Genomic DNA, 14,748 nt, shown 5'->3' on the forward strand with positions numbered 1-14,748 from the left:
TTCAATTCTCTCATCATTTAATAAAATATTGCATAGTGTTTTCTCACTCTTTCCTTCGAACACCATAGTTTTTGTTTTATTTGCGTTAATTTTGACGCCCATGTTCTTCATGCTTGCATCTAGTTTATTCAACATTCTTTGTAAGTCTTCGATATACTCTGCCATAACAATCTTATCATCTGCGAACGCTAACCCAAGTACCCTTCCTGTTTGGAAATCGACACCCTCTTCATCGAAGAGAGTTATTCTTAAACACTTGTCCATAAATAATATAAATAACCACGTAGACATAACGCATCCTTGTCTAACTCCTTGAATAATATCGAAATAGTCACTCAGTTTCCCATTCACTCTTACACTCGCTTTGCTACCTGTATATATTGTTTTTATAGCTTGTAGGATCCATCCATTGACTCCATACTCTTTCAGGACTTCCCAAAGTTTACTTCTCTCTACCTTGTCCAAAGCTTTTTCTAGGTCAACAAATGCACAGAAAACTTTTTTTCCTACTCTCAAACTTTTTTCTGTTATTTGCCTTAAGCTAAATATTTGATCCGTACATGACCTCCCTGGCATAAACCCACTTTGGACTTCTCGAATCTTTGCTTCTGTTATTTTCATTACCCTACGAATAAGTATTTTTGAATATATTTTACTTACGGTGCTTAATAAGCTAATCCCTCTGTAATTATTGCACTCGCTTTTATCTCCCTTTCTCTTGTATATTGGTATGATAATCGCTTTTTTCCAATCGTCTGGGACGTCTCCCATCTCGAAACATAAATTTATCAATTCACACAGTCTATGCGGTATGCACGCGCCACCGTGTTTAAACCTTTCAACGTTAATACCGTCTACCCAGACAGCCTTACCGTTTTTCAAGTTCTTAATTATATCCCTAACCTCAGTGACACAGGCTTTTTCAATTGAGCTTTTCATCGCATCGTGTTCAACATCGCAGTTGTGGTATCCTATAGCTTCATCTCCGAATTGTCTCCTAAAATAGTCTCTGACTTTAAAATAAATTGGTATTTGATAAACTGAAAAGGAATTTTTTAAAATAACTGAATCTTTAATGAAAAATATTAATTTTCAACCAAGAATATTACTTATCTACAAAAAATTACGAATTTTCTACAACGCCTAGAAAGATTCAAACAAATATATGATTTTTACCTGAAAAATATCATTTTTTAAAAAAAAGTAATATAAGTAGATTTTACCATTAGAGAAATTAATTTAAAAAAATAGAAATTTGAAGAAAATAGTTGAATTTCCAATCAAAAAGGTTCTTTTTGAACGAAAACAGATGAAGCCTTAATTATGAACTTAATATTTGACGAAAAATTAAATAGTTCAGTTTTTAGTTAAAAAAATAATTTTCAACTTAAAGAAGTGCAATTAAAAAAAAAGCTGAGTTCTCTACCAAAAGTGATTGAAATTAAAAATATCAATACATTTTTAACCAAAAATGGAAAGTTAAATTTTCACTCCAATAAATTAATGTTGAAAAGAAAAAATTGTCAGAAAAATGGTTGAATCCTAAATCAGCAAGAAGAATTTTCAAACAAGATTAATTTTATACTAAAAAAGACGAATTTTTAACAAAATCTATACATTTTTTAACAATTACTTAGGTTTTTAACTAAAAAGATTAAACTTTAATTAAAAAAATTACTTTTTCACCAAAAATGTCATTGTTTAATTTTCTGTTAAAAAAAATTAATTTTCAACAAAAAAAATGTGTTATAAAAATTATTTCAAAGTAGATCGAATCCATTTACCATTAGGCAGATTCTGTAATTCAAGTCTTTGAATCGATCAGGAAGGAAATTTTGTTGTTTTTAGATTAAATTTTAAGGAAACTATTTTTTTGTCATAAAAAAATTCTATGTTCAAAAGATTAATTTTTAACCAATAAGATTAATGTTTTACAAAAAGGACGAATTTTAAACCAATTACTTGATTTTTAAACTATAAGGGAACACTTTTAAAAAATTTTATATTGAAAATGTTCAACAATTTAGATGCATTTTTTATGTCTTGACTAAAATTGTTTCTTGGTTAAAAACTCATCTCTTTGCGTAGAAACTTGATTTTCTTACTGAACATAAACACAATGAAAATCTATGCCTTTAAGTTGAAAATTTAACTGTTTTTTAAAACTCGCCTTTTTGGGTAGTAAACTCTACAATTTCGTAGATATATTTTTTTCTTTGTTCGTTCTAGAGCTTTGCGTCTGATAATATATGCATATATACATCTAAAACTGTAATTTGGTGGTTGTGAATTATCTTTTGTTAAAGCTCCTTTGTTGAGGACTCAATTATTTTGTTTATAATTTGTATTTTTTGTTTGCATTCGACTACTTGGTTGAATGTTAAACTAAATGAGTAAAAATAGATCTTTTTTGGGTTGAAGATTCATCAGTTTAGTTGAAAATTCTTTCTTTGGTTGAGAATTAATCTTTTTTGTTGAACATTTCTCTATTTGCTTTAAGGTTGAACGACCTTTTACAAATTAATTTTTTTGTAGAAGATTCATTAGTTTAGTTAAAAATGTATCTCTGGTTAAAAATTTTCTTGAAGTGAATTTTTTTATTCAATTCAGCTGTAGTTGTTTTAGAATAATCATATTTTTTAGTTTTTGGTTGAAAATTTATCTACTTATTTAAAAGTTTAACCATTTTGTTAAAATTTTATAATTTTGGTTGAAAAAGTAACTATTTGATTGCAAATTCGTTAATTTTTTAAAACTGAAAATTAAATTTTTTTATTTTCAGTGTAAACGGCTTTGTTAAAAATTTGGCTTTTTAATGAAAGATTTGCATTTGACACCGAATAGTTTAGTTTTTAACCAAATAGTTAAATTTTCAACCTACAAATATAAATTTTAAACTGAATGGCCAAATTTTCAAACAAAAAAGATTAATCTTTAAACAAAAAGAGTTGCATTAAAAAAAATAATTCTCAATGAAAACGCAGTGGTGGATATTTTAAAACAAAAAGAAAAGATTTTCAACAAAATATTTAAATTTTTAACCAGAGTTGAATTTTCGAACCAGCATGTAAATTTTCAACAAAGTAGTTGACTTTTTAACCTGCAAATATGAATTTTAGATAGAAAATGTAATATTTGATATTTCAACGAATGCAGATGCTGCCAAGAGATGCTTTATAAAATAAGGAAACGAATTTTCAATCGTAAAGATTAATTTTCTATAAGAAATTTGAATTTAAACCAAAAGTAGCAAAGTTACTTTTTAGACAGACAATTAATTTATTTCCGAAAAAAAGAATTTAAAAAAATAGTAAATTTTCTAATCAAAGATGAACTTTTAACTAAAATTATGAATTTTTCAATTAGAAAGACGAATTTTAAACAAATAAAGAATTGCCAGTTAGGAAATAAAAAAATTTCTCCCACTTCTTAAACTTTTAAGTCAAAATACTATTTTTCTGTAAAACAGTTATAACACGTTGACCCTCCATCTAATACCATCAACCAAATTTTTTACAACACCTTCACCCCACATGGTAATTTTTCAAATAGTTATTTGTTGAAAGTGTTATTTTGAATACAATATTTCATTAATTTCAATGTAATTTGAAATATAACAGTCATTATTTAAATTTTAAACAAAATATTTATGTTTTTCATAAACTTTAATGTGATAAATCCAGGGGAAAGTGGGAGAATTAACTAAGCCCAATAATCGAAAATTGGCAGAAATTGGCCTTAAAAAGTTGTGTAATGATTTGGTATAAATCGGAATAATGAAACAGTTATTACTAAAAATTTTATGAGATTGAACGCATGAACTAATGTTGGGGAGACTTAACCAACATTTTCAGGGAAGAGTTTACCAAGTGGCAACAAGCGTATCACATGTTATTTTTCAACATATAAGGTCATTGTTGATTATTACAATGCGCGTTCAAAAATGTTACTAAATTGATTTATCAAAACTGTGGTGTAAAAATGCAAAGTTCATTATTTAAAGAATATGATTATCATCAACGCAAGCTATAAAATCGTAGTGAATGCTATTCATCAATATTAGATATAAATTAATCTTTAAGAAAAAAAGCTCATTTGGAATAAAATTGTTCATTTTCTACCTAAAAATAAAGAATTCGTTCAAATCCTATTATAAAGCATTAATTACAGTTTCAGATACAGAACTCATCCTTTGATGGCTTGTATTATTTTATACTAATATTTTATAATATTCATTAAATATGTATAACAGAGAAAAGATAGGCTTTTCATTTATTCCTTTTCACAAAAAGATAAATAGGCGCGCGCAAGACTACTAGTTATATATTAAACATTTTTAGTATGCACATTTATCATTATATTACCGTTCCATAAGTCGAACACCCACATACATACACGCGCGCGCGCTCACACATGCACACTGATCAGTTATGAAACATGTTACAATATGTTATTTAACAGTTATAAAACTATTATATAACTATGTTTGCTGGGATAACAAATAATTTTAAAAAACACTTTACTATATCATTAAAATCACTTAAGTCATAAAAGTTTAAAAAAAAAGTCCAGAATTTTCAATTTTGAATATCTTCTAATTTTTTTTACTTTTTCAAAAATTATTTTAGGGTTTTTATTTCATTACCTAACAGAACGGATACTAGAATTTTTATTGAAATTAATAACTATGGCTGTAATTCTTCAGATGATTTGACATGGAATTGTTCATAGTTAAAGAAAAATATCTCACTTTCGTACCAAATTCGCCCAGTAATGTTCGTATCAGATTCTCAATAAAAATCACTTTTTGATTGTAAATTATGTCGCAAAGTCGCTGGTTTTCTCCTTTCGTGTTGTTGAAAAATGTCATAAAATACTTTTCTTAGAAACTTATGGCGTTAAATCAGTGCTCTAAAAAGTAAAAGAGAAGTTCCTTCGTTGTACTAAGACAATTTAATGTAGCATGCAATAAACTTTCGAGTTAGGTGATAAAAGAATGTCAAAAAAAAAATCGATATCATGCAATATGTTTTTTCTTATACTTGTGTTATGATCCTCTTTCGTGTTGCTAACTAAAATATTTCTGAGAATGAATTGAAAAAGTATGACTAGGGTAAAACATAACTTCTTACTTCAGACAACTTCAGAAATAAAAGGGCAATTCCTTTAATTAGGGAAAGGGTAGTGCCGTTTACATTAAAAGTACTTTATACGTAAGTTATACATACATAAATACACATCTATCTGAACATAAGTGTAATGAGGAATTCAAGTAATTGCATTTATATATGTCCATTAGCCAGTGTCAATGAAGACTAAGCTCACGTTAAAGGAAAACTAAAACTAAGTATTGGAAAATAATCTTCTCATTAATATTAAGTCACGTTATAAAGTTTTTTTTCGAAAAAATACATTTGTTTATTTAGGATTTGCGATTGAAAATTTCTGCATAATACGATTAATAAATCATTCTTTCGTAAACTATTTATAAAAAATTGATGTAAATTGTAGGGGTTGGTGAAAAATAAATGCAGTTAACAATAAAATTCTCAAAATCGTGCTAATTATCGCTATTTGTTATTGTTGCTAATTTATATCAATTTTTAATGAACAAATGCCGATTTTACCCAATTCTGCATATAGAAATTTGACAGTGTTTTTAAGTAACGGGAAGTCTGAATGCTTTAAATTCAGAAACCATTTCTACTTATTGGTTCTCGTTTTTTGGCTTCATGATAAATAATGTTATTTAGCGCCGCGCGCTGCGTGTTGCTTAATAACTGCCATTTATATTTAGAAAGATAATTATTTTTAATAGCAGATTGAACATAAAAAAAGGGATATTCATAAATTAAATACGGAAACCGCAGTTTCAATAACTAGCAGTTCAAATAACATTAGTTACAAAATAGATGACAAAAATTGCTATTTTCAATGGGAACGTTCAATCAGACAAAAAAATATTGAATATAGTGCTTCGTGAAAATTCCCATTTAAAATAGAAAATTCAGTGCCGAATGACGTCATATACGCCGAGGTTCATGAGGATGATAAAATTCCTGATTCTTATTATTTATTTAATCACAGAAAATTTTTTTATTCTGCTGTCCCGGAGACCCGGGAAAACTTAGGAATATATAGAAAACATAGGAGGAATGTCTTTACTATCGTGTTTTGTAAACTCCACAGCCTTTCCAAGGGATTATAGAAACTTTCTTTTGGTTTAAATAGAATTATTTAATGCTTTGTTATTATATTCCAATCGACTTAGTAACTTTACAGTATAATATTTATAATAGTAATTTTTCAAATAGTGACGCTATATTCTGACTTGCTATTGTCTTATTGTAAAAATGAATATTATAATGTCAAGATTTACAACCGCAAGTTTCTCCGTGCACTCTACTGTCCTGAAATAGGAGTATTTTACTGTTTATTATCGCCCACGAATTATGTTTCTTAAACGATTTACAATTTTTTTTGTTAGAAATGCTCAGCATTAAACTTTTGATAGAATTGTGGTTTGCAATTTTTAAATTTTTGTGACAGGATAACAATATAGAAACAAATACAGTGACAAAACTGGCCATTTCAGGTTTCTGCATTTTTATCTCAAGAAAAAATACTAATAAAGAGACTCACAATCAACTGAAATTATATGCATTTGCACTCATGGAACTCATATAGTTCTAATAATATCTAACTTTATCATTATAAACAATTTTTATAGATAAATTCTTACTACCTTTTTTTCGCGCAGAAAAAAAGGTTTGACGCTAGTTTCTAAGATGTTTCATTAGAGTTATAATGTACAATGGAAAATTAGAATAATTTACATGTACTATCTTTATAAACATTTCGATTACAAAATTCTCAATAAATGAGATTTTCTCATAAATAAATTGATTTTTATGATCAAAAGTGATTCACAATTTTTTTCCAAAGCCATTTGTTTACTTTGAGTCTGCAAACACATTGATAATATAGATTTTTAACAACAATTTATTTAAACAAATGTCCCAAATGAATGTCTAATCGTAGAAAAAAATTTGTCTTCAATTATTATTAAAATTATATTTTTGCGATAAAAAACCAACTATATGAGACGCTAAATAATAATTTTTGTAATTGTTAATAACAATTACTATTAGAAAATTTCCCAGGTCTGACGCGAGTCTAGACCAGGTCTGTCCTTATCTAGATTTTTGAATCTGGAAGTTCTGGTCTGCCCCAGGACTGGCGCTGATTTGCAAGCCAAGAACAACAAAAATTTTTGTTCGGTCAGCCAAATTTTTTGTTGACATATTTCGAAAAAGTCACAGTGTTCAAAGTGATAGAAAATGAGAAATGCACACTATCAAAGCAAGACTTTTTTTCTTATACCTTAACAGTCTGGTCTGGTCCGGGTTTTGCGCTGTTCTTCTATCGAAGATCAACAATTGTAAGTTGGATCCTGAAGATCTGGCCTGTCTGCCACCTGGTGGTGATCAGCGAGCTAAGATCAACAACTCTAAGTTCGGTCTGGCCTGGCCCAGACCTGGTGATAATCAGTGCGCCAAGAACAAGGACAATCCTAAGTTCAATCAGCACATTTTTGTGTGACATTTTCGAAAAAATCACAGGGTTTTTAAAATGATAGAAAATAAGAAATTCACATTATTGACGGACGACTTTTTTTCTTACAACCTAGAAAGTCTTGTCTGGCCCAGGTTTAGCTCTGATCCGCCAGCCAAGAAGAAACAAAATATAAGTTCGGTCAGGAAATTTTTTTTTACATACTTCGAAAAAGTTACAGGGTGTCTGAAATGAAATTGTTTTAACTAAACATACTCATGCTGAAAAATGATTTTTTCTCAAGGCATTTCCAGATGACGTCATAGCTTACGATACCAGTTACGTATTGACTGTGCCCTCTCTGACACACCGCTAGTTTTTAACGATCAAGTGTCACAGACTGTTATTGTTAATTGTAATCATTTTTCACCATTCCCTAACGCTTTCATAAATTTTTCAAATAATTTGAAGAAAGAATAATTTTGTTGATCAAACAATGCAGAAATATTCTATAGCGCTTTGTAAATAAACAAATGGATTTTCTGAAAGTTTTCATACCGTGCCTCAATACTAATCAGTAGACTATTTTCCAATACATAGTTTTAAAAAATTTTTTTTTTAAAATATATACAAAGTTTTGTTCCTTTATATTAAATGTCATATAATAATCATAAAATAAAATAAATTTATTTATGACATAAAGTGATGCTGAGAAATTGAAAACACATTTTTCCGCCTATTTTTTAAAAGATTTAAATCCTTAAAACTGAATTTTTTTATTTGACGTAATGAAAACACAATTCAAAAGTGAAGCATTTCATGCAGAAAAATTCAAATTGAAAGTATTCTATCATTTCAGGGTACTTTGGAATTTGAATGTTAGAAAAAAATATGTACATCCAGTTTAAAGTCTATATGATTTGCAATTGAATATGCTTCGAATCAGTGACGCCCATTTGACGAGAGCAGAGGGAGCCCCCTCCCTCCTCCTAGCCTGGGAGGAATTTTGAGATTTAGAGCTCAAAAAGCGTAGAATAATAAGAATACTGTGTTAAAATTAAAATAATTTTTAACGGGGGTCTTGTTTTTCTTCCTTTTTTTGCTCGTAAACTTGTTAGTTTTTTGTTTGCGATTTGAATACTTTTAAATTTAAATGCTCTGCGTTATATACAAATATAAAAACTACAAATTCTTAAAATCATGAAACATTGCTAATCTAACATCTTTTTTGTCAAATAATTAAAATGTTAAAATATTAAAAATGAACCAATATGAATTGCAAACTTGCTGGGAACCTTCATAGGTAATTTTAAAATAACTAACTATCATATAAACCTGAATCAGTGGTAGGTATATTTTTTGCTGATACAGATTTAGTGAGTTTTCAAATTGAATAATTTCGAATTTTGTGTACGTAGATCTTTTGTTTATATATTTATTTTATTGAAAAGTGTCAATAGTAGATAAATATCACTTTTGAATCTTCACATTTTTATTCTATTAAAAAGTCTATGATAAAAAATCTTTGGGGTTATATAAATTTGAATAAAAACTTACAAAATTGAATGATTTATGTTTCATAGCCTTTGAATTTTAAAAACCTATAAGTAAAATAAGTTTAAAATGATGTACTTTCAAATTGGAGGCCATGAATATTGAACAACTTTTATTTTCAGGAATAAGTTTAAAGTAATTTCAGCATTAAGGATTTAAAACTGAAAACTAATGAATAGATCATTTAAAAATTGACCATTTTCAAAGTCAAGGCGGTCAGGATCGAATTTTTATTTTTGAGGGCTCATAATCTTACAGAATCAAAATATGGCAGCTATAAAATTCTAAATTTAGAAAATTAGTAATTCGAGCACTTAGATGTAAAATTTTTTGAAAAACATATTTTTTAATCAACTGCGTGCGAAACCGGGTTCTCGTGCCTGCAGAGCGTGCGCGAAGTACCCGATTCTCAAATCTTATTTCAGAATGTATTCGCGCACACTTAGCCGTGCGCGAATAACATCGGCAAATTATTTACACACTTCGCACGCAGTTGTTTAAAAAAATATGATGTGATGCTTTCTATTTCGCAAACTAACATCACAAAATACTATCACAAAATTGAACAAATATGAATGCCACCGAAATGGGATGCTAAGAATGTAACGATGATACTAATTAACTGAATACGATGTTTATAGTCTCTTGCGAAGATGTTGGCGTAAGCACAAAATTAGGTGCATAGAATAGTTTAAAGTTCATCTTGATTTTATTACCTTTAAGACCATATTTTTGTAATTGCATCCGCTCCTGGTAAGGTGCGTTCTATGTTCGAATTTAACAAGGTGCCTGTCTGAGGCTGGCTCCTCAATGTGTCCTAAGAATTGTTCGTACGTTCACGTATTGTCGTATCACCGATTACATGTGCATTGTCCATTGCTACCAACTGTCTTCTGTGTTTCATTGGTTCACATTTCAGTGCTCCGTTGAACATTGAATTGCATTGAACCACCGGCATACTTATATACGAACGAATGAAAAACGCGCTACCGTTGGTAGCAATAGACAGCATCGCACATGTAGACGTTGATACGAACGTACGTGGACATACGTAAAGTTAGGGGCGTCGGAACGATATTTTTCATGGATGGGCTCACCGAAAATTTGTTCAAAAATATTAAATTGAGATAGGTATTATTTATATTATATTATTTTATTATTAGGTTTATTTGTTTTATGGGTGGGCTCAAGCCTACCCAGCCCACACGGCTCCTACGACCCTGCGTTCAATTCTTCGCACACATTGTGGAGCCAGCCTCAGACAGGCCCCTCGTCGATTTCGACCATGGGACGTACCTCACGGTAGCGGATGCAACTGCAATAACATGGGCTTCAATGTACTCCATTGTGATCCGCAGGTATCTGCTAAATAAATTTCATTATATTTTTTACAGACCGTTGAGAAACCCAATGATTCTTTATGTTTTGAACACGGTTATTTTAATGTTAGAGTTTGATCTAATTATCGACAAAATTTACAGCAGATCGACCATTCAAGTATTTACCAACCATTTTCTTCGTTGCATTTCCCCGATGGTGAAGCCTAAGCTATTTTCTAAATTTAATATATTTTAGACTTGAATTTTGGAAATTTATAGCATTCCTTTCTCTAAAAGGCACAAATTGAAAAAAAAATTTGATAAGTTTTTAGTATTAATACAAATAAAAAAATGTTACAGATAAATTAATTCTACCAACAACAGGATGAAAATTATATTAATTTTCACTTACGTGACCTTAACTCTGGGCAATCAGAGGGTTGAAAGGCAGCAGTCACAATCCCGCCTTTCAAAAAAACAGCAACTAGATCAAATTGCGGATGGTGTAGAGTATGAATACATTAATCAAGATCCAGGATACTTATCCTTATATGAAGACTCATCAAAATCAGCGAGTCATCATCAGAAGCCAAAAACAGGATTCAGTGTCGGTGGAGGATTGGTGAGCATTGCTCAGGGTGCAGCAAATGCTGCTCATAATTCGGTCATCAATCAACCGTCAGCTGCTGGTCAGGCAGCTTATGTTGCAAAAAACACGTTAGCACAATCCGCTGCTCAGTCAGCTGCAACTGCAGCTGCAGCGTTGGCAGGGAAACAAATTATCCTCATGGGACTTGAACAACAGTCATACAATGCTCATCTCGCTGTTGATTCTGAAAAAACGCAACTGCAACAAGCACAACGTTCTGCTACTGCTGCACAAAACACTGCTCAGCAGGCTATGCATCAGGTTAGAAATTATCACTAAATATTTTGTATTGTAATTTACAGGCCTTAGACTCATGCAATTATCCATACTTTTTTTAATTCTTTGTGAGTGATGCAAGTTTTTTTCTTTTTCTTAGAAAAAATGCAATTACTGGTACTACAGTGAAACCACGATAATTCGAAGTGCTCCGGGACAGAAAAAACTTCTAATTATCGAAAATTCGAATTATCGAACATAAGAGTATAAACACACTTTAATTCGTTTATACGTTTATTATACGTGCCATTGAACGTATTAAGAATTTCCCTTAAGTTACATTCGATGTGGGCAGTGTGAACAATTTTTTTCAGTTAATATTATACTGAAAAAAATCACCAAACGTGAAAATTTTGACAGGCTGAGAGGAATCAGAGAATATGGCAAAATGTACTTATTTTGATGTCTGTTATAGAGAAGTTTAAAACTAACAGTCAGTTATCCAACCTAAAAATAATTTGATGGCCCTAAAAAGGGCCGTTTGGTATTTTTGAAATAACAAATTATTTAATAAAGTCAGTAATTTTTTTCTGATTGATGCAACTCTTTCTCTCGAAGAAGTTTTCCACTATGTTTAAAGCAGCGAAGTTTGTGTTCGGTACATCACTTTGTTCAAAAGGAAACCTGCGAGCAATTGCTAAACCAACTTCAGCAGCTCTCAATTTTGTTAATGGTATTACAATATGATCCTCAGCATCATTCTCGTCATCAGATTTTGAAAGTTTTTGTGCCTTTTTACTAACCAATATCTCACGATCTGTAGGTGCGTTAGCAATAATGACATTAGTGTGTCCACATCAATCAAATCTTCAAAATTTACTTCTGTGAAGCCCAATATTCTTTGTAGATCATCCCATTCTTTAGAAGTACCATCCGATGAATTTTCGTCTTGTTCTTATGTTGGAAGGTTTTCCACATTAGATTTCATGAAGCCAGCCTTCCGAAAGAGATTTGCAATTGTACCAATAGTGACATCAGCCTAATCTTCCTTTAAGTCAAGAATAGCATCCAATAAATTCAAATCAGGCAACCCCATTCTGAAATCTGAAGCCTTGAGCAAATTTTTTATAATTCTCCGCCGGTAATTCACTTTAAGGTTTTTAATGATTCCTTGATCAATTGGTTGCAATTTTGCAGTTAAATTTGATGGTACGTGAACCACTTTTATGGCTTTCAAAGTTTGAATTAAGACTTTCATATAAGCCAGACAATTATCCGTAAGTAGGAGAACTTTCTGATTTTATGTCTGAAACATGTTATCAATTTTATAAAGCCAATCTTCATATACTGAACTTGTCATCCAAGCTTTTCTATTGCTCTCGAAAAGCACTGGTAAAGACTTGACTCCCTTGAAATATCGTGGATTCTTAGATTTGCCTATTACCAGCAACTCTAGTTTTTCTTTACCAAACATATTAGTGTAGACCGTGAATCAACACCATCTTCGGTTTTCTTACGACCATGACAAGTATCCCCCTTAAATGTCAGAGTTTTATTTGGTAAACATTTGAAAAAAAAGACTTTTTTCGTTTGCATTGAAGATGTCTTCTATTGCATGCACTTATAATAAGACAGGCAAAATGTCGGTGAGAAACTTTTCGCAGTTTTCTGCCGAAACAGAAGCACTTTTGTCACTTAATGTCCTATAGATGATTCCATTCCTATTCTTAAACTTTTCTAACTACTCAGAGCTAGCTTTGAAGTATCTGTATCCTAAGTCAGCTCCAAAGAATTAAGCTTTTTCTTGCACTATAGGACCAGATAAGGAAATATACTGGTTCCGAGCAGATTTCATCCATTCCACCATCGATGTTTCCAATAATAGAAAATGAGGTGTCTTAATGCATGTCTGAGCCGCTTGGAAACAAGAATTTTCAGCATCAGCCAAAATCATTTCCTTGTTCTTGATGATGTAAGTCAGAGAGTTGGCGGCAATTCCGAAATCAGGAGCAATGTCTTTCCTTTTAACTTCTTCCTCGACACATCGAATGAGTCTTACTTTCTCACTCAATAATAATGTTGTATACTTAATCTTCTCCGTGCTCTAGAAATTTTTAGGATTTAAAACCTACCAACATTGAACTAAATACGAGTTCGTCGTAGTTGTTACTTACTCACGGCTGTACTTCGAATTATAGAGGTTCTGATCACAACAGGGCATACCATTTTCTTCGAATTATCGAGAAATTTGAATGATCGAACTTCGAATTATCGAGAAATATTGACACGGGAAACATCAGATTTCATCCAGGGCCAGAAAAAAGTTCGAATTATCGAAAATTCGAATTATAGGGGTTCGAGTTATCGAGGTTTCACTGCCGCTAAGAAAGCTATTTTTTAAAATTGTTCTTACAAATAGTTTTCCAATTCTTACTTCGCTGAATGGATCAAATAATATTTTACTACTCTCAAGTACAGAACTATATACAGAAAAATCGTTTCGACGTAACGGGTAATACCTACGAAAGAATCGATTAAAAATAATTTAAATTAATTTATTCCTTATTTCCGTTTTAGGTCTCGGATTGTACGACTTTTTTGTCTTCTGGAAGCAAAATGCGACTACGTGTGTAGTTTTAAATTTAATGAAGCTAAAACCTTCGAAATATTATTGAAAGTCCCTTTTGGAACTGTCCATTGTTAAATTTGTTTAGTTAAAAGCTTTCGAAATCCAATCGTTTCTATTTGAGATTTTTTACTTTATCGCTAGTTAGTGTTACTTCGTCGAGTTTTGAGGTTGAAAACAATGGCACCAAATTTGCGGTACTACAATTCATTTTTGTAATAGCTTCGATAAAATAATATTAATTTTCATTTAATCATTTTACTTAATAGAAAATTAAAATTTTTTCCTTCCAAATACACTTATACACGGAGAGACTTTTTGTTCGAAAAATGACTAAAATAGGGTGCAAAGGAGGGAAAAAGTCGATAATAAATGTATATTAATTCAGTAATTGCAAGTTACATTATTTTAGTATGATATTTTTTTGATTAGAATAGCAGGTATTTATATTTGGTATAGGAAAATCTGAGGTAGGACAAATAAGTAGAGAAATTATTTAACTATACAAAATAATTGAAATGCACTGAACTCTGGTCGATGGGAAACCGGCAGTGCTAGTGGGACACAAACAGAACAAAACTGACAAGGAAGGTACCCGAGGTGTACCTTACCGATTTTCTTGAAATTGTGATATGTTATAGAACATCAAAAAACATTCGACACGTATTTTTTTATACGTGCCCATAAGCCCATTTAAGGGGTGAAAACCACCCTGGAAGTTCACCCCTAAAACACATTTTTTTAAATTTCTCGAATACAATTCGTAATTTTTTACTGAAACAAAGTGGGTAACACTTGTTATTGAAAAGCACATATTTATGCATTATTTT

At 30.7% G+C, this 14,748-nt stretch overlaps 1 protein-coding gene across 4 annotated transcripts in view; it reads left to right on the forward strand.

Annotated features, from left to right (window-relative positions):
* LOC117169104 overlaps positions 1 to 14,748 on the forward strand; it is a 293,285-nt gene that overhangs the window by 241,351 nt on the left and 37,186 nt on the right. For all 4 annotated transcript variants that reach the window (XM_033355248.1, XM_033355249.1, XM_033355246.1 and 1 more), the window contains one exon: positions 10,788 to 11,337. In XM_033355248.1, the coding sequence (XP_033211139.1) occupies positions 10,813 to 11,337 (525 nt within the window). In that variant the 5' untranslated portion in view covers positions 10,788 to 10,812. The remainder of the gene's footprint in view (positions 1 to 10,787; positions 11,338 to 14,748) is intronic.

The sequence above is a fragment of the Belonocnema kinseyi genome, chromosome 3, assembly GCF_010883055.1.
Source record: "Belonocnema kinseyi isolate 2016_QV_RU_SX_M_011 chromosome 3, B_treatae_v1, whole genome shotgun sequence".
Lineage (NCBI taxonomy): Eukaryota > Metazoa > Arthropoda > Insecta > Hymenoptera > Cynipidae > Belonocnema > Belonocnema kinseyi.